At 45.4% G+C, this 22,752-nt stretch overlaps 1 protein-coding gene across 4 annotated transcripts in view; it reads right to left on the minus strand.

The window, feature by feature from the left end:
• Positions 1–13,691: 13,691 nt before the first annotated feature.
• Positions 13,692–22,752, minus strand: part of Cobl (cordon-bleu WH2 repeat protein) — a 230,842-nt gene continuing 221,781 nt past the window's right edge. For all 4 annotated transcript variants that reach the window (XM_052198908.1, XM_052198906.1, XM_052198907.1 and 1 more), the window contains one exon: positions 13,692–13,963. In XM_052198908.1, coding sequence (XP_052054868.1) covers positions 13,946–13,963 — 18 coding nt within the window. In that variant the 3' untranslated portion in view covers positions 13,692–13,945. The remainder of the gene's footprint in view (positions 13,964–22,752) is intronic.

A 22,752-nucleotide genomic window follows, 5' to 3' on the forward strand; every position in this document is an offset into this window, starting at 1 on the left:
CTGTTATCTTTCTATTCCAGGAAAGATAAGGTGATGCCATCTAAGGGAAGAGGTGGGCAGGGTGGCTCTCAGCTGTAAGCCCAGTGCTCAGGAGGCTGAGGGATGAGGATATTAATTCAGAGGCTAGCCTAGCTATGCAGTAAAGACTCCAACCTAAACAAAACAAATCCAAGAAGACCAAGGCTTAGAAAATACAGGTATCCATATGGATACTTATGTACATGTATATCTGTGTGTATCATATCTCTTTTTTAACATTAGTTTCATAATGCTTAATCAAAACTCCTACTTTCTTTTGGAGTTAAGCTATTTGATTAGAAAATTGATCTGTAAGAATAAGAAAAATTACTTGCTTTTGTAAAACAAAATGATTCGTGATGGGGACTGCTGAGAAGGGCAGGTTTCTGACTCATGTCATGATGTGGGCGTTTGTACTGCACAGTTCTCATTTTTAATTGCCTCTGGAATATAGAGAGTGTAGACAAAGCACTCTTGAAACACAGCAAGCTGTAATGAATGTCAATGCAGTGTAATCTGTAATTGTGTTGCTTTTGTGTGGATAATGGGAAATCATGAGGCTTTCTGTACAATAATTTATTTACTTCCTCTGTGGCCACTGGTGCAGCTTTTCTTGATCATAAATGGAATTTTCCTGGGACCAGCATGAGAGTTTAACTTCTACTACTCTTCTGGGCTGGGCTGTATGAGCCCAGACGGGTTAACCTAACAGCCTGCTCACCTTCCTGAGACACTATCTGCTAGTTCTCACCTTCTCTCCCTGTTTGGTCTGCGAGGGCCATTTCTATGGTCTGTTTTTATGCTTACCTCAGTGACACTCACTCAGTATTCTAGGCAAAATGGTGACTTAAAATCAGTCATGTTAGTCTCTGTGTAAACATTCAGTGCAGTCTACTAGGCGTCCAAATGATGCTGAAGTCTGTGGCCTGAAAGTGCTGAACTTTCTTTTTTGTTTTTATTCAATATATTCTTTATTTACATTTCAAATGATTTCCCCTTTCCTAGATCCCCACTAGATCCTTCCTTCTTCTTGGGCATCATTTGATATGTGAATTGTGTCTTGGGTATTCCAAGCTTCTGGGCTAATATCCGCTTATCAGTGAGTGCATACCATGAGTGTTATTTTGTGTTTGGGTCACCTCACTCAGGATGGCATTCTCCAGTTCCACCCACTTGCCTAAGAACTACATGAATTCATTGTTTTTAATAGCTGAGTAGTATTCCATACATTTTCTGTATCCACTTCTCCTTTGAGGAACATCTGTATTCTTTCCAGCTTCTGGCTATTAAAATTGGGTGGCTATGAACATAGTGGAGCATGTGTCCTTATTGCATGCTGGGGAGTCCTCTGGGTCTATGCCCAGGAGTGGTATAGCAGGGTCCTCTGGTAGTAATCATGCCCAGTTTTCTGAGGAACCGCCAGACTGATTTCCAGAGTGGTTGTACCAGCTTGCAGCCCCACCAGCAGTGGAGGAGTGTTCTTTTTCTCCACATCCTTGCCAAGTGCTGAACTTTTGATTGTCTTCTTCAAATGTGGTTTTGGGAATCTTCACCCTGGCTTTAGTTTGTTCTGGCATTGCAGAATGAGTTCTCTAGACTGACCAGCCAGGACCTGGAGCCACACATTCTTTGGTCTGCTGAGCTGTCCACTCACTGGGGAGCTCCCTTGACACTGTAAGATAGGGTTTGGGTGTGTCTCCCAGCTGTGTGTCTCACTTGCACTTACTGATATACCATTCTACTTGTCTCTCCTCCCAGCAACATGAAAGGAGGAACTGCAGTGTGGAAACAGGACTGAGGATGGGGGTGAGGTGTGAGAAGTGATGGATCCCAGGAAATCTGACTCTGGAAACCAGCATCAGGGTGCATATCTGTTTTTTGCCTAGCCTATAAGCTTATATACAGTGTTTGTCTAATCCCAAGCCCCTAAATCCTTGGCCAATTGTGACCACAGGGTCACCATGCTCCAATGAAAGTCTTGCCTGATGAGGTTACTCAGAATGAGTGTGTGTATGTGTGTGAGGGGATGGGTATCATCACCCTGCCCTTGGGTCCTTCTTCCTGTCTCACCAATGTGCCAGGAGCCATCTTAGTGTGTACGGCAGATCTGTGATCTTTGAGGAGTCGCTGGAGCCTGTGGCGCCTTGCTCTCCATCCTGCTTTTTCCTTCACAAAGCTGACTTCCACATCCCCACACTGAAGCTTTGGCATCTGGTGTCCAGTGTGTGTCCACTGCTTGCCCTTGGCAGCATCCAGTAATTTCTGCTTGAGACAAGGGGCACAACCCTGATTTCTGCCCCACTAACGCTTGACTTTGCTCCAGGGGTCCTCTCTTCCCTTCACTCTGAAAACACTGTCTAAGAGTCCCTCAGCTGATTTGTCACAAGTCTTTGAAATAATGATTTGGGTATTTCTGGTCCTTGGCTGGCATCTTCTAGTGTTGTGGTCAAAATTTCCATTTTACGCATGAATCACTTCCCTTTTTTATCAATGTGTAGTTCATCAGTGTTGTCTAACTTCTTAAAGACCTTTCCCTTGGAACTTGGGGCATGCCAGACCCAAAGAACAGTCTAACTTGGTGAAACATCACTAAACATCTGGTTCTCCCCTTTCACCTTTCCAGTCATGTAAGCTGGATAAAGTGGGATAAAGTTAGAGGTGTTTTGAGTTTTTGCCCATGTGATTAGTTAGGAAGGGAAGTGAATGAATGATTATTATAACTTTTGGTTAAAAAAAACTTCAGAAGGAAAAGGAATGTAAAAATTTGTAACTGGTGTGTGAAAAAAATTAAATCCAGTTTTATTTTGAGAGGAACAAATTCACATTGAATTCAAATACTACCTGTTGTTTGTTCTTCATATATTAATCCCAGTCTTACAGTGAAGCACAGGAGCATTGTCTACTTTGCCTTCCCCTCAAGGGGCATTGAGCAGAGAATTATATGTATGTTAGACCTTATTTTGGTTCTCTGCTTTTTACTTAAAGAAAAACTCTCATGGACCTAGGAGTCAAACCATCATGGAACCTAAAGGCTGACTATCTCTCAGAAGATATCTTGGAATTACAGAACTTGTGGAGTAACCATCATAGATGCTACAGGTTGACAATTGTGGACAAGGGAATCTAAACATCATGGTCATGGCAATCTGACCATCATGGACATGGGAAACTGACCATCATGGCCTTATGAGGATGATCCCCATGCATAGCACTGCCAAATTCCTCTGACTTGTGAATTCTTGTTGAATCTGAAAGGAAAACATTGGGAGACAGTAGGCAGTGGTTCTCCACCTGTGTGTGGCAACCCTTTTGGGAGTTGCATCAGCTATCCTGAATATCAGATATTTACATTTTAACTCATAACAGTAGCAAAATTACAGTTATGAAGTAGCAACGAGATAATTTTATGATTCTGGTCACCACAACATGAGGAACTGTATTAGAGGGTTGCAACATTAGGAAGGTTGAGAACCACTGGACTAGAGACTAAGAAATTGAAGTACTTCCTGTCCAGCCAGGCTGAGACAGTCAGAAGCTGACTTTCTGTCACACAGGTCTGTTTTCATAGTTACTGAGCCTTATCAGGCTGTAGTGACTAGCCCTTCCCTTGCCTTTCAGTTACAGGCCCACAAGTAGTCAAGTTTGTAATACTCATCCCTATAAGAACAGTTCTGGAATTATCTCTCCAAATCATGCACATGAATGGAGGCATTTCTGGAGCTGGGTGGTCATGCCAGAAAACCTGTGGCCAACGCCCAGAGCTCAAGTCCTTTTGCCACACGAATACTCTCACCATGGTCCCAAACAGCATGAGGCTGAGAGCTGAGCGGTTCTGCATGGCTGTCTTCACTCTCCCATTGGAACAGGCTGGCAGGCACTGTGAGTATTCACTCATCACCTTCTGCTCTCCAAACCTTCCAGTGATGCAGATGAGGAAACCCTGGGGCTAACTTGCTATCGTCAACCACATGGCCCTGGGAATGTGTGACAAACAGGCTTCTCACCTGGATTTGATGACAGAGTTATATTTAAACCATGTTGCCTTTGACCAAACCCAACTCCATCATGTGGGATAATCTAAAATCAAAGTAGAGTTCAGGAGGCCAGACCAAATGGCAAAGCGATGCAAGGGCTTTGACAGCTATGCAAGGGCAGAAAGGGTATGAGGGCACCAGACTACAGCTAACATGGGTTCCTTCATTAAAAGTAAGTTAGAGTCTGCCTATCTCATGAAGGAGGCCCTGGGGAAATGGATCAAGTGATGATTTGTGGAGTTGCTCTCAGTTGTCCCTGGGACATGCTTACAGGCAGCCCTAAGGTCCAGGATCATGCTGTAGTCCAGAATCAGAGCTAGTAAGTTGTCTAGGTCACTGGAACTGTGGACTTATAAACTCAGGGTCTGACTTGCCTTCCAATCCAGGGAAGCTCAAAGAACTACATGTATGCAGGTGCTCTGACAGCCTCCTGCAGTCAGGATGCCTACCTAAGCAGCTCTGCCAGTGGAGGGCCTACAATAGCATTCATCACCACCAGGGAAATGCAAATCAAATCCACAATGATATGTCATCTAACTGTGGTTGGAGGGGCTGCCATTGAAGACACAGAAGATAACACATGCTTGGTGAGAAAAGAAACTGGTAGAGCTCTGCTAGAGAAACATATACTGCTAGAACCATCATGGAAACCACAAAACACAAGTAGGTCCACTATATGATCTAGACATCCCATGACTGAGAGTATAGTCAATGGAAATGAAATCACTCTTCACAGTGGCCAACATATGGGATCAACAGGTATCTATCCATAGATGGATGGCTAAAGAAAATCCCTCTCTCTCTCTCTCTCTCTCTCTCTCTCTCAAACACACACACACACCACACTCATTCCACCCCCAACACCATACACCACATAAACACAGTCACCCACACACAACACACACACTCATACACTACACACCCACTATAACATACCCACACCCATGAACACCACACTACACCACACCATGAATGCACACACACACTCACCCCCTTACTACTCACATACATACATACCATACACCACATAACACCACCAGCACACACACATATACTATATACTACTATAACACACACACACACACAATACCACACCATGCATTCACACACACACACACACACACACACACACACACACACTCACACCACAAACACATGAAAATAGTATTCAGTCATATGAAAAATCTATCTTTTTAGCTACAGCAACATGGATGGAAATAGGTGATATCAGGTCAAGCCAGTCACAGAAAGGCTGCGTAATCTTTTTCATGTGTGGAAAGCAAAAATAAGGAGTTAAATAAATAAATAAATAAATATATAAATAGTTTTTTTTAGAAGTAGAGAAAATAGTGATCAGTAGAGGCTTGGGGGAGGGGTATGATGAATAGAGACAAACAGAAGTAGTAATCAGCACCAAAATAGAGTTCATCCACCATAATGATTAAATTCCAGTATTGTATAGCACATCAGGTGACTGCTATTTACTATTTATTGTACATTTTATAAAGAATCAGAAGACAGGATTTGAAGGTGTCTAACATAAAGCAATGCTGATTAACCTGCCTGGATCATTTCACACTACATTTATGCAATGAATGTGTTCTACAAATATCTATGATTAAAAGAAGAAAAGTAACCTGGCAATGGTGTGGCACCCTCCTTTAGCACCAATATTTGGGAAGCAGAGGCAGGTGCATGTCTGTGACTTTGAAGGCAGCATGGTCTACATAATGAGTTCCAGGTCAGTGGGGCGACATAGTGACATTGTGTCTAAGAAAACAAAACAAAGTCATGAGTTGTGGCAAGTGCTTGGAACCCTGGCTGCTCGGGAGACTGAAGCAGAAGATCACTTGGGCTTCGGAGTGCAAGTAAGCATAGCAAACGGCCAGATCCTGTCTCAAAAATAGTAAGAATTTTCAGTGACAAAAGGTTTTGAAGGAATTAGCCACAGCAACCGTTCTTGCCTATTATTCACATGATAAAATCGCTCCTTGCTTAATAAAGAAAATCTGGACCAAGCCGAGAAAAGAAAATGAACCTTTCAGGCACGTTGCCATGCTGTCCACCACAGGGGACAGTCTGGGACTGCTAGGTCTGGAAGAGAGATGGCCCTCTTCCCTGTGTCTGGCAGAGAGCCCATCAAGGAAGCACTGCCACATCCCGCTGGGGCTCACAGCCACAGCCAGGCTTGCTGCCTATTGGTCCCCGAGGATTCTGTAAGCAACAGGGGACCAGACACTGACTCACAGCCAGCACACTTGGCCCTCACTCAGTACGGTCGCTGGTTGTGCCCTCTGAGGCAAACCTCGCTATTTCTCTCCTCTGTAAGGGAGTCGGCAGACTGACCGGAACGGCTTTGCATTTCCCATGATGCTCCTGTCTCATGGTTGAGTTTCTGCCTGGGAATAAAGCTGAGCAAGCAAGAACCTGTGAGGAGAGCTGGACACTCCCACTCTCTCCCTGCTCATCCTCACCTCAGGCCCTGTAGAAATATGATGTTGGTAGCAGCTTCTTGGCTTTGGGTTACAGTCATGAGTACCAGGCAAGCGGAGCCAGTATCTCCATAGCCGGGAGCCCCAGGCCTGGTGGGGCCGAGAAAGCCTCCTCTCAAGTCACACTTCACACTTCTTCTTGGGGACCCTTTAGGTCTCAATTGCAGATGCTCAGGAATGTTTGCACTAGGGTCAGTGCTGTACTTGTCTTTTCTAGTTCTCAGGCAAGGTATGCAAGAAGTTAGGACCTTATTGCTCAGATGTGTCCAAGAATGCAAAGACTGGATCATCCTGGAGAGCCCTGACTTGATGACACCTGGGTGCTAGGAGGTTTTAGTGAGGAACCAAGGTCCCCAAGGTATTTGTAGTTCCGGGATCCCGAACCTGCCTACTGTCCTCAGACCAGCTGAGAGTCAGGCTGGAATACACACTGCTCAGGCACGGCCTTGATTACATGAGTCCAACCAATGAGAAGCAGTTTTTTCCTCCTAGGACTAGAGAGCTTCCTGGGGTATAATGGACAAGAGGAGAGTCAGATTTGGGGCTTAGGTCAACATCAGGTGAGCTCAAGGGTCATTATATGTCTCTAAGCCTCCGCTGGTAGGAGGAGGGAACCAATGAGACCAAGGTTTGGCTTTTTGATAGACTCAGGAAACAACTGTGAGCTCCACGTGACTGAATCAGGGCAATGCTTCAGAGGCCCCTAGTTACATGACCTACTACGTTAGTTACTCCTGATTGTATAGAGGAGGAGAAAAGAGGAAAGCAAATGAAGGCAGAGGAGATGGGTGGGCCCTGACAGCTGACCCCTTAGCTCCTGTGTGGTCAGAGATGTCACAGGGCCTTGATAGCACCTCAACTCCACCTGACAGAAGGCAGCCTTAAAAGCCCACTGTTGCTATCCCTCACAGAAAATGCTGCTGCTTTGTCCAGTATCCATGATGTCACTCGGGAAGATCTGGAATGGTTAATGTCACGGTGCCATCACGTCAGCTCTCTGAAACAGAATCATGACTTCAGGGCATACTGCAATCTGCTTTCCAGACCGAGCCTTTCTTACTCACGTGTGACTCACCCCTGACTCCCGGCGCCTTCAGCATTCACACAGCCGTAGTATGAGTGGCTCGTGGCCATCTTGTTCTAAGCCCCACCTCAGCCAACTCCTCATCCCCTGTGCCAGTGGCTCTCTGCCCAACCTGGGGCTTGGCCAGCTGTACCCCAGAGTTGGAAACCTTCCAACAAGCCCATTCTTTGCCCCGTCCCTGGCCACTGCCATCCCTGCAGTCTGGAGTCTCTCCAAGGACTCTGAGATGCCTTGCAGGAACACTGCAGTCTCCCTCTCTTGGGCATTTGCCCACTAGCCATTGGCCAAGCAGGTCTTCAGGAGTCTTGTACTGAGAATTCCCTGCCAGTCTGGTTGGGGCAGACTCTGTCCATGGCATGAGTCCTGTGTTCTCAGGCTTGACGCCCCCACATGAATGAGGCCCACAGAGTTCCGGGTCGCCGACACCAATAGACTCCATTGAGAAATGAGCATGGTAACAAGAAGCACCACATTCCACAGAGGACTAAGTGGTTATAAGTGGCTTTCTTTGGGAGGTGGCTGGGTTTTGGAGGATCAATAGGCGTTCTAATAAAGCACGGTAGAATGAACCCACATGGTATTTTCAGAGAAATGAAAACTACTCAAGCTTTCGAGTGCACAGAAGCTGAGAAGCAGCAGCAAATCTGGAGGGCCACAGCTGAGTGGAGGGCACTAGCCAGACTGCAGCCAGGGTCAGCTCAGCTCCAGTCAGAGCCAGGGTGTGAAGGTGGTGACAGGGCCCACCTGACTGTCGCTTTCAAAGACCTGGTGAGGCTGGGTTCCCAGACAAGCTGGAGGTCAATGGGTGGTCCTACCCTTGATTGACAGCCCCTGTCCTCCTGTCTCATGAATCTCAGCCTCCACATCTAGAGGAAGGGTCTCAGATGCAAGCCCCCAAAACCACAGAGCATTGCTTTCTTCAGAGGAGCATGGCAGGCAGTGTGAGGCGAGCTGCTGCCACCTGTGCTCACTCCGAGCACACCCTAGTTGGGCCCATGGCCAAACCACTCATGAGCAGGTGCCAGCATAGTTAATCGCTTCTTGATCTTTCCGCTTTGAACACATTTGTATTTCTAGTGGAACACAGGAGTGGATGGCAGCACTCAGCCCTAGGAATGTCTTTGCAGTGGAACAGAGCCCTGGTGCAGAACCTCTAATCCGAGTCTCCCGCAGACAGAACCCTGAGCCACCGAGGCTTCCCTAGGCCTCTGGCTATCCCCTGCTCCTTTCACCTGGCAAGAAGCCTCTCTTGATGCTCACGTGAGGGGCTTCCACCCTGACCACCCACGAGGAAGAACCTCCAATCTTTGCCCCACATCTTTTCTCCCCCAGGATACTTGTTACACTCTTGATTGGCATTTCCACGTGGCTGCTTGCCAGCAGGCTTACTGGAAGGCAGAGACACTAATTTGTAATTGTCTCCAGCACCCATCGGGGATTCCAACTTCGAGAAGCTCTTCTAGATGTTAGATGGGAAGAGAGAAGCAAGAGGAAAGGAAGGCATCAAGGAAGGAAAGAAGGGAAGGAGGGATGGTGGATGAAAGAAAGGAATGAGGTAGGTCAGGGGAAGATGGAAAGGAGAAAGGGAAGAGGAAAGGGGAAACATGGGAAGGAGGGTATGAGTGCTTCTGGATGCCTGGGCTAGGGGGTAGACCCTGAGAACAGAGCGTTGAGAAGACACCGCGCAGCAGGGATTTGGGCCTGCTTGCTTTCTCCACAGCTCTTCATTCCTTCCTGCCCCAAGAACATCTATCATGCTAGCCTTCAGCTTCCTTGGGTCTTCAGAATCTCCCTTCCTTGGTCCAGAACAGTGCAGTTCTGTTATAAAAAAGAATTATCAGGAAAAACGTGCCACTCTGATGGAGTATTAGAGGAAATGCTGGGAGCAGTTGATACCTGAATCCCATGTGTCCATATTTGTGCTCAGCAGGGCTGTCTGTGAAAGATGATGTCTCTGTTACCCTGTGGGTCTCAGTTTGCACAGTTGATGGCTTCTGGTTCTGGAAAATGTTCCAGGTCCTTCAGGAACAAGGTATGATGCTTTGAGCAGAGGAGAGATGTCCCCTGGAATCCCCTGGATGCCTTGACCACTTAATCCTCTACTGAAGAAGGTGACACCATGGTAGAGTCTAGAACCCTGCTCAGGCCAAAGTGTGCTAGTGTGCATTAGAGTGACTGTTCCTCTGCTCAGAATGGAGAGATGCGACGATTTCAGGTATAGGCTGGAACAGAAACCATGTACCATCGTCCCCTTTCTGATCTATGTACATGGAATTAAAGCTGGACAATGGAGTCATTGATCCTACAAGTTTGTGAGGTGACTCTGCTATTTCTTTGGCTCCTTTCTTTCTACTTCTGTGATGGAATGATAATGACACACTCTTCTCTGTGTCTTTTACATCCCAAACCAAGAGACATGTGTCCCAGAAGTTAACATGAGGAACAACGCACAGCACAGTGGCCACCTGTAGAGGCGGTCTCCTCAGCAGGCACTGTGGAGCTCCCACTGAGCTCAGTGTGAGTCAGACCACTGACTGTATATAGGTCTGGAGGTATAAGGAAGGCACAGGGAGTGGAAGCTGGTGTAATTTGGAGATAGTAAAGAAAACCATGAGAAGAAGCGTTGGGCCAAATACCCAACAGCTGTGGAAGGAGAAAAATCACAGAAGAATTCAGTGATTAGCAAATGTTTCCTTGCCTTTCTGACTTGGAAACTACTAAAGTGAGCCACACAGGAGGTGCAGGCATAAGACCCAGACACAGACAACGGAGTGGGGCCATGGTCAAGTGAGGCAAGCTGGCAGGACATACAAGCCAGCACTTTTCCTGATCAGGAGCTGAGTTGATGGGCTTCCCAGAGGAATAGAGAAGGGCACACTGTCTGTGCCGTAGTGATGCTCATAGCAGGACATCTGAGATCTATCACTTAGAAGGCAACATTCAAAGCTGAATCGGTTAGGGAAGTTGTAAAGGGCCTACCTCCTGAATTCAGAGTCACAAACAATTTTCTTCTTGGGAACTGACCAGCAGGTTTATAAAGTTAGATCCATCAGGGAAGAGTTGCCAGTGTTTTCTCTGGCTACTGACCCTGCAGAGGTGCCTGGAAGGACACATAGGCTGAGCTCTGGTCATCTCCACTAGCCTGTGCTTTACTAGGAGACTGAGGTTTGCACCAAATCTTAGTTTGCACACTTTGCGGGCTAGAATCTGGTTATAGAGGTTATGGATTTTATGAGCTACACTGTTATAATTTTGGAATGCTTTTCTTAATTATCTGGGCAATGATTGGAGCTGAGCCATTTGCTTCCTGTTTGAGAGTTCTCACCTTTTCTCTCTGCCTCTGTGTTACACAATATGGCTGGGAGTGTGGGTAGATGTCTTTATAGGCTTCCTGCCAAGAGGATGACCTAAGTTAAGGCTGTTGAGGTTTCCCTGAGTGAACCCAACCTTTCCTGCTACTTGCCTCGAGGCTGATCTTTGTAGCCAGGAAGGTGAGAGATGAGTAGCTGGGCGTGTGAAGCACAGTTTATAGAGGCTGAGATTAGACCGGGTAGGGAGCAAGGAGGTGTGAGGCACTCATAGAGTGGGGGAGTTGCTAGGGTTAGGCTGAAGTCTCCAGTTGAAGGGTAAGAGTAGTGGAGGACTCTGGGCATGACAGGCAGGGGAGATATTCAAGGCATATAAAAAATATCTCCCAGGATACCTTCAGTAAATGTGTGGTTGGATGTGGACAAAAGAAACGGTGGAAGGGCTGTTTAGACTAGGGAGGGGCAGAAGAGATAGAGCCTACTAAGACTCTGATGGGCTGAGGGAGAATGGGAACTTAACTGACCCGGCGATAGGAGGCACAGAGGGTTGCTGACAGAATGTGAGACACATGGCAGACACGTCTAGTCTTCTTAGACTCCAGCTGGCTCAGCTGGAAGATGGTACTTTGATATGTGTGTTTACCAAGAAGACGAGCCAAGAGTCATTGTGATGGCACTTAGCAGAGGCCGCAACATGAACCAGGAGGCTTTGATTGGTCTGTAGCCCACACCTCAAAATTTGAAGCTTTATGTATTCTGACGTGGACAACACAGCAGACGTAGCATTAAATTGGTCCACATGAGCAAAAATAACTTGAGGTGGCCATCATGCTCTCTCTCAAGGACCTCTCAAGCTTGGGTGGAAGCTCATAGAGAACTGTCTGCATTGGGAGTTAAACGCACATTCTACCCATTCTCCCATCTTCTATAAGAGCCCATCTCTCCTCTCTCCCCTAAGATGTGCCCTTAGAGGCACTGCATTTGCCCTTCTCTTTGCCTTGCCTCTATCCTTTCCTTCAGTAATTCACTCAAACCAAGGCCATTCTCTACTGCTCTGGTTGAGTCTTTTGCCCCTTTTCCTGATTTTTCTCTATAGTATTTAACATGCTATACCTATCATTTTGCTAAAGGTCTGTTCCTTGTATCATCTAAACTCTATGGTTATGATGACCTTATCTGTTGAAACACAGAGGCATGGAGAAAGCTTCCTCTCCAAAAAGTTTTGACTTTTAAAATCCTTCAAAGGCCTATGCATCTCTAGCCTGCGGCAGTATTGGGAAGGAACCTTCAAGAACTAAGGCATAGAGGAAGGAAGGCAGATAACTGTTGTCACACATCTGAAGGCGATATCAAGATCCCAGTGCCTTCCTTCCTTTTTTCTGTCATGTCATGAGGTGAGCAGAGGCCTCCAGCACACCCTTCTGTCATGATGTCTTGTGTTGCCACAGGCACAGCAACAGGGCCAAAAATCTCTGAAACCCTGAGCCAAAATAAACTGCTTTCAACTGTTTACCTCAGGTGTTTGGTCACAGTGATGGAACACTGATTAACACAGCAGCCAAAATATTTGCTGGGAGACTAGATTAATCCCTCCGTTTTGCAGGCGGGATATACACTGTAGCATGACATCCACAGGACAGTTACAGCATTGGATTTGCATTTATTTGTGGCACTAAGAGAAAGAGCAGACAGCTGTGACTAAGAGCAATTGGCTGATAGCTCTTGCCCCACTGAGAAAGTTTAGCAATGTTAATCACACAGTACCAAGTTCCCACTCTACCCGATGCCTAGATTTAAAACAGGGGGAAACAGTCAAAGGATTTCATGGTTTTTTTTTTTCCAGTAAGGCAGAGATTTTATATCATGAACTCATTTTGACTTCTATTGCTGTCTTGGTTTTCTCCATATAAGAAAAGGTTTTAGAGACACATAAAAAAAAAAAAACACAAAACTTCCTGCTGAGTTTAAATTCTTTAAAGATGGTGTCTACCCACAATGTACTATCAGAATGCCATATAATACCAGGGCAGCTGCTGGACCATGCCAAAGTGTGTCAGGATGAACTGTAAGCCACAGACTATGGGCACAATGTGGACTGCCCTCTGCTATGTATAGGTCCTCAGCACCCTGCGCTCTGCCCCTCTGCAGGATTTCAGAAGGCTACTGGTGAAGTCTCAGGCTCCATGCAAGGCTCCTTCACAGTGACCTGATGCACATCATAGCCTGCTGGGACATCGGGTGGGGGAGGGGGAACTATACAAGTAGGACACGATCTATACAAAAAGGGACAGCCCTCCCCGTGTTCTCATCTCTGCTTCCCATCACCTTCTAAGGAGCCAGGAATGTCTTGCTCACACGGTCAAGTAGGGCTGCTACTCTGGGCAGTAATAGTGGAATTTTAAAAGCTTAGTTGGTCAGATCACAGTCCAAGATCATCTGTGAGGTGTGAGCCTTCACTGTGTGAGGAATACAAATATGAACCTGATGCTTTTCTACCCTGCAAAACTCATCTCAGCAGTCTTCCTCCACTGTGCTTCTTACTCTAGAAACAGAGCATCCTGGAGCATGTGATAGATTCCGACTACTTCTATTGATTTATGTTTTTGTCCACCTAGAATTCAAAAGATCATAAATGATTTTAACCATGTGTATGTGGTCAAATTCTCAAAGATCCAAAGATCAACTTAAGGCATAATTCCTTGTGCCCATAGCTATAATCAAGTGTGAGTGTTGGGCTCCAGCCTGTGTACTCTCATTACTCTGCCAACAAGAGCAGTTTATTGGCAACTGTGAGCATTCAAAGGCAGATCACATGTCCTTGGCACACAAGTAACACAGCAAAGCAGCATCTCCCCTTTGACCATTAGGAACACTGAAAATCCACCACCGGCAAGTTGGCCTGGAGACAGGAAAGTAACGCCATTTCTTGAAGGTTTCATTTCCTGTCATGTGGATTTCTAAAGCGATGATACTTGGAGCTGTACAGGTGGTTTCCACAGTCCTAGGACCTCACACGAGCAAGGGAACCTGCAGGGAAGATGGGTAGAGTTACTGTCTCTGTGGGCAACAAAGTATAAAGAAGAGAGTTATGCATGCTCATCCTTGTAAAAGCTGTTGAGGAATTGAGATCTAGGCCACCAGCCATGCTTTTCACTCTCCCAAAGACGCTTTCTAAAATACACTTAAACCCTTCCAATGACTTGTGGGAAAACAAGCAACGTGGAGTCCACGGACGTTTCTTTGTAGGTCCCTCCCGCAGCATCTCATCACTCCTTTGTGCTCCCCTCACCAGCACTGCTAGAAGGGACACATGGAGGCAGGAACCCTAGTCGGTTCACTCACTGGCACATATATAAAGGGCATGACCAGAGTTTGTGGTGTGGATGAAGGTGCATGCAGGTTTTCCCTCTATGTGTCAGGAAAGATCACGTAGATCCTGTTGGTTTAGTTATCTCCTGATAGCCCGACAATAGGAAGTCCAGACATGGGGGGTCTAGTGCCTCTGAAAATGAGTTAAGGAGAAGATGTCTTGTGAAAAACCACTGTCCACTTCTATAGTATCAAACTAGAGCCCAGGCTAAACAGGACTGACTGGGAATTTGCCATTCTGTGCTACCTTTTTAGTTCATCGCCAAAGCAAATACTCAAAAGCAACAAATTCCTTTAGAACTAACACAAGCACCATTGGGTTGACAGTACCAAGCTTATGGCCAGTCTATCTGTTCTCTCAATGGATTTTCCCAACAGTCCCACTATAATTCAAGAATAATGGATACAGTATGTGTGGAAGAACATTTCCTCATAGTTGTGAGCTAAACATCTCAGTTCCAGATGGTGGAATGACCAGGTGACAGCTTTGGGATGTGACTAGGTCCCTTGGGAGTATAGAATCTCTCAAGGGCTTAATGTCTTATCCGGGCCTAGAACAAGTCTGCACTCTCTCTGTTGTGTTCTAGCCCAATGGCACTGGGCATTGTCGTCAATGGTCAATCTCCAACCTCCTAGTTGGAGAGAAGTCACTATGTATGCCCATTAAACCATATGCCTGATGCCCCTTCTCACAACAGCACACATGGACTTGGTGAAGGATATTAGCAGTCTCACTCTTCCACTAACACCTGTGCCATGTGTGGATGAAGGGCGTGCTGTGGCCTTTTGCCTCCACCTGTAATCAGGAATGATGGCCCCATAGGGATAGTGGCACAATAAACGAGGTAGATGTCCCAGCTTTGGAGTTGAGTAAATACTTTTAGTACAGTGATGTTTAATCAGACTTCTATGATACAAAGGGACTCACATAAGTACCTTTGGGTCAAATGCTCATCAATAAGACCTTCTCAGAGCACAGACTCTCTGACCACTTGCATACATGGCTCAATTCCTTTTGTCTTCATGTGGGCCCAGGGACATCTTCTCCAGCTCTTTTGGCACCCTCTGACCTCTAGAGCTCACATTTGGGGGCAGACTCTCTTGGCAGCCTCACTGGTGAGGCTTGGGAATAAGGAGACATACATGGAAGACCTACTCACAGCTACACATTGTGACGGTATATGCACAGTGGCCATACTGTGGTCCCTTGCAAGGGCTCTCCAGTCGACTTGACACCTATAAGTCTCCACACTCCTGCTCTAGTTCTACTCCTCCATCCTCAGAAGAAGGAAAAGCATATGTAGGATATCTGCAGCAAAACTGCTTGTGCAGGCCTCAAGAACCCTGCAGAAAGCTTCCCAGAGCCAAGGAAAATGAGGGGAAACATGGCCGTAGTAGCCACTAGTTAAGAAGGGAAGAAATTCTACAAGAAATTTCTACATGAGGTAGAATTCAGAATGGGGAAGCTATAGCCACAATCCAAGATACATCCTACTGTGTGTAGCAAAAAGCAAAAATAAGACAGGAGTTCAAAGGCCCAATCACTAGGACAAGATCGGCGTCTAACACAGTCAGGTGGTTCGTGGGGTCAGGGAGAGGATGGGGAGGGCAAGGTCAGGGATGTGGTCAGAGCTGTCTCAGTCTGACTTAGAAAAAGAGTCTGCCTAGGGGGTGCCTCAGAGAAAGCTGGAGAGGGCTGGGCATAACGGTAGGAAGGATAGCAGGGACCTACTGGAAGGTTCGGGAAGAGATACCGCCATAGCCATCAGTGTTCCTTGCATATATGGGAAGAAGCTGGGAGAGGGGATGAGTTAGGAAGAAGCTAAAGAGGCAGCTCTAGGGCCATGTGGAATGATGGGCAAGGGGTGATAGCCTTATAGTCCCCATAAAGGACTATTATAGCCAGCAGTATAGCCCAGCTAGGCAGAGAACCTGCCTTACAGAGCAGGAAGCCCCTACTTTCCAATAGTGCTTTCCTCCAAACTCCAGACTATTCCCTGCACAGTGGAACTGTGGTCCTCTAGTTATGATTCAGTTGTTAATCCAAACCAGCAGAAGATCTTCACTGTGGAGTCTAGAACACTGAGGAGTCTAGACTGTGACAGTCTAGAACTGTCATGTGGTTTGAGAGAAACACATTGCAATACTTTTTTTGAAAAGTACCTAGTGAACTATTAAAAAAAAGTTTTTCCTGATTCCCTGTAGTGAAATCCTGCAGTGGGGAGAAGAAGAACCCAATATCTTTGCAGTGTCCAGTGAAGTGAGGGGGAGGCTCTAGGAAGGAGATAGCCAGGAGAGGCAGGACTGAGAGTAGGAGGGCATGCCAGAGAGGGCAACCTTACGATAGCTGTCCGGGTTGAGGTACATGGGAGGAAGGAGTTTGTTTGTAAGCAAATGTTTACTGTATTAACAACTGAAATATGATGGACATGTCCCAGTTTCAAGATAGAGAGAGAAAGATAAAGACAGGCAGGCAGGCAGACAGACAGCATACGCATGCACTTGAGACAGTCTCAGTAGGTAGTCTTGGCTAGCCTGGAACTCATTATCCATCTGGATTCTCACTTATGGACAGTTCAATGGCTTCTGCCCCTCCTAATGCTGGGATTAAGTTAGGTTTTAATAATACATGTCCCTCTGGCACCATGGCCACAATCAAAATCACAACAACACTCATAAGATTTCCTAACTTCCTTCGGTCCTCAAATGTCACCAATCATCTAACAACTGCACAGAAGTTTATATTTTCTAGAATTTTGTAGCAATCCAATAATATGACTAAATTTTGCCGTCATGTGTCTTTCAGCGTAAAAATTATCTTGAACGCATCTGCACTGCTGCAGGTATCGGCGTCACTGTTATTGCGGTGAGTACCTGTATGAGCGCATCACATTTCTTTATTCATTCTTTTGCCGATTTTGCAGTTTTGAGGCAGTTATAAATAAAACTGCTGTGAGCATGTATGTGAAAACAAGTCTACCCATCTCCTTGCCCTCCTCCTTTCTTGCACCGCTAAGTGTTGAAGTAAAGCAGAGAAAACAGGCATTTTGTGGCCTTTTGATGCTGGGCAGGTATTCATTCTTCTTTTAAAAAGTAGTTCGTATGGGAATAGGTTTTAAATGTTAACCTTGTGTTCCTTGGCCACATCTTGTGTCCTAGGACACACTAAACACTATCATTCTCATATGGATCTCTTTCTTATCATATCTGGGTTTGGAATCAATAACTAGATTCATAGGGCATACCTGCTCTCTTCTTCAGCTTTTGGGATGCTTAGAGGTCTTGTTACATTTGTAGAACTCATTAGCGAACTAGGCCTAGAAGTGGTGTACATTTGAATTTATGTGTGTGTGTTTTGTTGTGTTGTGGTATGGTATATGTGTGTGTGTGAATGTGTATGGTGTGTGTGTGTGTGTGTGTGTGTACACGTGCATGATCATGAAGTCTTTTTTTTTGCGTATAATTTAGTCTCTTTGACTAATGTGGAGTTTGTTCAGCTCATGTATTTCTTCTGGAGTTTTGCATTTGTATCGTCATAGTTTGACACTGGTATGTTTAACACACCCATGCTTGAAATTGTTTGTGCTATCCTTTCATACGACAGTCTCTTATTATATCTGGAGAATCTGTTATATTATGCCTCCATCCTGAAGTTGACAAAAAAAAAATCTTTTTCTCTTGATATATCCTGTGCCAGACTTCCTGATTTATTGGTTTTGTTTCAGAACAATCTGTGGGTTTAACTTTGAGAATCAGTTTCCTCTTTTATTTTATTGATTCCTGCTATGACCTTTAGTTTTTCCTGTTCACTTCAGATTTCAGTTTTGCTCTTCTTTTTCTAGTTTCCTCAGGAAGAATAGCCAGTCATAGAATGACAAAGCACCATGAATTTCTCTCAAAAACGCTACTGTAGCAGCACTCCACACTTTCACGGTGTAATTCACAATCACCTCAAACTACTTTCTACTTCTTCTTTGATTTTTGGCTTTTTATTTAAAAGTATGTTATTTAAATATTTGGGGATTTTCCTGGGGCCATGTTATTATTAATTTATAATTTAATCCTGTTTTAGTCCTAGATATATTTGCTATGTGTCATCTTTAGATGTAGCTACATTAACTATTTTCTAATATCTGGGATTGGTATGGGACAGGTACAGTCGCGTTCAGTCCTTAATGACTGTTTCAAGATAGTCTACCATTTTGTTACCTGGTTGGTTTTGATTGGATGCCACACTCTCCCAAATTTTGCCTTGAAATTTGCCTAACAGTTTCACATTTTTATATATATATATTGCTAAGCTTTCTTCTATGATGTGGTCATTTGGAGACAGTTTGAACCTTGCTTGAAAATTTTTGGGGCAGCAGAAGGTCTTGAAAATTGTTGCCCACTGCTGAGAGAAGAGCATGTCCAAAAGACACGACTCGTGGGAGCAAGCTCTGCCCTGCTAAACACTCCAGTAGGTTCTGTGCATCTCGGAATGGCTCTGTGCCACAATCTCTTTCTTAACATTCACTATGCATGTACATGCCTTGGTGTTCTGGGACTGCAGCTTTGCTCCTCAAACAAGGATGTACTGGATAGTTTTGTGTCAATGTGACACAAGCTATAGTCATCTGAGAGAAGGAGCTTGACAGAGAAAATGTCTCCCTAGCAACAGACTGTAGGCGAGCCTGCAAAGTACTTTGTGAATTAGTAATTGATGGGTTAGGTGCCCTGCCCAGTGTAGGCGGTGCCATAGTAAAGCAGGCTGAGCAAACCAGGATGCATAATCCAGTGAGCAGCATGCTTCCATGGCCTCTGCATCAGCTCCTGGCTCCAGGCCCCTGCCCAGTGTGAGTTCCTGTGCTGACTTCCTTCAACGATGAACTATGATGGGAAAGTGTAAGTCAAATAAACCCTTTCTTTCCCACATTGCTTTTGGTTCATGATGTTTCATCATAGCAATAGTAACCCTAACCTGGACAATGGGCCTGTGTCAAGCACCCTTTGACTCCACAGCTCATATGCTTCTGGATTAGGAGATGTTGGATACAGGCCTCACAATCTGCTATGGTGTCTCTCAGGGACTGAAATCCCCGTGGCTTGATAGCTAATTACTTAGAAGTCATATTTTCCTAAATGTTTGGCTGCTTAAGGTAGAATGGCAAATCCAGTCCCTGAAATTACCATCTGGATTGATGATGCTCTCAGAGACTGATTGAGTATATTTTAAAAGCTATGGCTTTCTTTCAAGGTGTGCCCTATCCTTTCATCCTGGGTAGTGTGATCCTACTGGTCTATCTCCAGTGTTACAAGTTAGCAGCCTTCCTACTTTGACAGACTCTTCCTTATCCAATCAGCCTATACAAATGGTGCCAAGGTAGAACCAGTCTGTATGAATAGCTACAAATCACATATGCACATATCCACATACTGAGAAACCTGTAGGTGCTCTATGCTGTTTCCGCCTTATTTTTCTTGTGACTCTTTCAAAAACCAGTCTCAAGATGGGTAGGATGGAGTCCCACTAAAATGACCCATGAGCTTCTTAAATGTGCGCATGCCACGCTATGTATATTTTATCTGAAAAACAACTGTAAAAAAGCAAACTCCTGTTACATGTAGATAAAGTCATGCTGGAGTCAGGAATGCTAATGTTTGCAATGCACTTCTATTGTACACAAATAAAATCTTGGGCCAGGTGTGAGAGTCACATGCCTGTAATCTCAGCATTCTGAGACAGGAGGACTGCTGAATTCAAAGCTAGCTTGGGCTACACAGTCAGATCTCGTTTCAACAAGAGAAGAAAACATGTGTGCAGATAGGTAGATTGTGAAGATGGAGAGATATGGGTTAAAACAAATACAGCAAGCTCTCATCAAAAGTTCTTGGGGCTATTATTTCAACTTTTCAACATGTTTGTCATCTTTTCTATGAAAAATATAAAAAAAATCTTTCATGCTAAAATAACAAAAAATGCAGCTTGCTGAACTGAATTTAATAGACGTCAGAGCAAGAAATGATTGTCTAGGCAGGCTTTCAAGGAAACCCTTCAGCCAGCTTTGAGATAGTTCATTAAATGAATCCCACAATATGAAACCAGAATATGTGTGAGCATGCTTTGTGGACTGTGGACTTATGCCTTGGTTGGGTGAATCTCTGACGGTCATTCACAGTTTCAGCCCTGTACTGTCCACTGGAAAAAACAAGAGTGAGGTCTGTGTTACAGACTACCAGGTGCCTGGGGTTCTTTCCCAATGGGCTGGGCAGCACACACGCATTGTGTGATTCTGTGGCAGTCCTCTTCTGACATGCATCCCCGCACAGAGGAAAGGGTTGCTGTGGGTCTTGGGTTTGGAGGTTTCAGCCCATACTTGGGTGAGCCCAACGTTTTGAATCTATGGAAGCGTATGGTGGAGGCAGGCAGTATATGACAGGCCATGTGTGGCAGGGTACATATATGCTTTTTACAGCAAGGAGGCATAACGCAGAAGGAGCTGCACAACGACGGCAAGCAGTCAGTAGGATTTCCTTTTGGCCTACAGGTTTCTGGAGCACACTAGATCACTTACTAGGGAGTAGGGACTAGGGACAGTTAGTGATTTGTAGTGAGGGTTGGGCACGGGGCCACAGGTTGAGTGAGCATTCCCAGCTCAGCTAATGCTAGGATACTGGGTCACTCTTTCTGGCGGTCCTGGGATACCTTACCTAGGTGGTGGCACATGAGGAGACGTGGGAATGGAGCAACTGGTGAGGGAAGGCTAAGGGAGACTGGAAAGGCAGGGCAGCTATTCAGCTATGTTCTCCCAGGCAGGGTAGAAGACCTGGAATTCTTATCCACCATCAGCAAGGACAATATGATGATGCCATCTGGGTAGGAACAGTTCTTAGTGTGTGAGGGAAAAAATATTGAAATGGAAAAGAATACATTATAAAATATATAATTGAAATATAAAATAAAGTATATAAAATAAAGAAACTGCAAAAGGACAGCATGGGAAAGACCTAGCTAGAATTTTGCCAAAGCAAGCTTAAGGAGGCAGGTCAATGAAGCTAGGGCTTATACTGAGAACAAAAGATGCCAGCTCTGGCTAAAGGCACACTGATGAGAGTGCTTCTGTGACCAACAGACAAGCATTGGAGAACACGCATGTGTGAGGAGGAGAGAGAGGCTGGGCCTATCCGAGGAGCAGGCCCCAAAGCAGAGATCGATGTGGATGCTATACCTTGGGGCTTCCTAAAAGACGCATGCTATCTAAAAGATGTTCATATTATTTGTTTAGACAAAAAAGAAAAGCATTCTGGGAGTCACTGGAGAACACAAAAAGCTGCAAAAATATTTAAACTTTTATTTGTCTTCTTTCTGGGCCAAGGAGAATATCTCAGCCTAGACAAAGGTGATTGACCAGTGTTTTGGGGACACAGTGCTGGGGAAGGATTTCTTGGCAAGAAGAAATATCCAAGAAAGCAGGGTTTTCTCTAGGGGTTTTTCTTTCAGGTTGGGTGGAAAGATTCTAGGCACAGAGGAATCCAGGGAAGCCAGCATCTGGATGACAGGTGCGGGCACAAACAATCCAGGGAGGAAGAGAGGACATGCCCAAAGGTCATTTTATTTCCCCAAAGACAAGAAAGGTGCATTTGTAACCTGACTTAGATGTCTGTCTGGCAGGGCTTTCAAATGACTCTCTGGGACATGAGCTTTCAGCGCACTGATGGCAAGACGCACGGTAGGGCGGGGATGGGCACGGTGCCATCAAAGGGCATATGCTGTCTTAATTCTCCTTCCAGATCTTGACCCAGTGTCCTCTCTATGCCACAAGCTATGGATGGGGCTGATGGGACAATGATGGGTGAGCCTTGTGCAAGACTATGTTGTGCAAAATGAGGCCCACATCCAACAGCACTACGCTAGTTTTTGGGGAGCTCAGAACTGTGAGCTGCATTCTAAAAGGAAAATTACATGGTGATGATGTGGGAAAATGGAGCCAACCTGGATACTGAAGGAGCCTCTTAGAGAGTTCGGATCAGAAGCATGACGGACAGATAAACTCAGTGGTTTCACAACATGTTTTGCTCCAGCTCTATTTTCAGAGACAACAGGGAACTTGGGAGAGCTGTTAGTAGACAATCTTGACTGCCTGTCTTGAAGCCATTCCAATTTAACTACACATAGCTAGGCTTACACAATGAACAACCTGGGCCTGGTGTATGAATGAATGTCATCCAAGAACCAGGTCTGTGCTGACACAGGTTTCAGTTCCCCATTCCCTGGAACATGGAATTCTCTTCTGCTGAGAAGGAAGGGGTTTGCTCTTCTCCTCCCTAGCTTGGGACCTCCTGATAACATCATATGTCTAATCAGTTCTTCGGGCTTCCTGTTGAGGTCAAGGGGCATAAAATGCTTTCTTCTACATCTGTGATTCCTGTAGTGGGAAAAAGGGCACCTGTGCTGGGTGAGCTCAGTG

The sequence above is a fragment of the Apodemus sylvaticus genome, chromosome 11, assembly GCF_947179515.1.
Source record: "Apodemus sylvaticus chromosome 11, mApoSyl1.1, whole genome shotgun sequence".
In the NCBI taxonomy this organism is placed as follows: Eukaryota; Metazoa; Chordata; class Mammalia; order Rodentia; family Muridae; genus Apodemus; species Apodemus sylvaticus.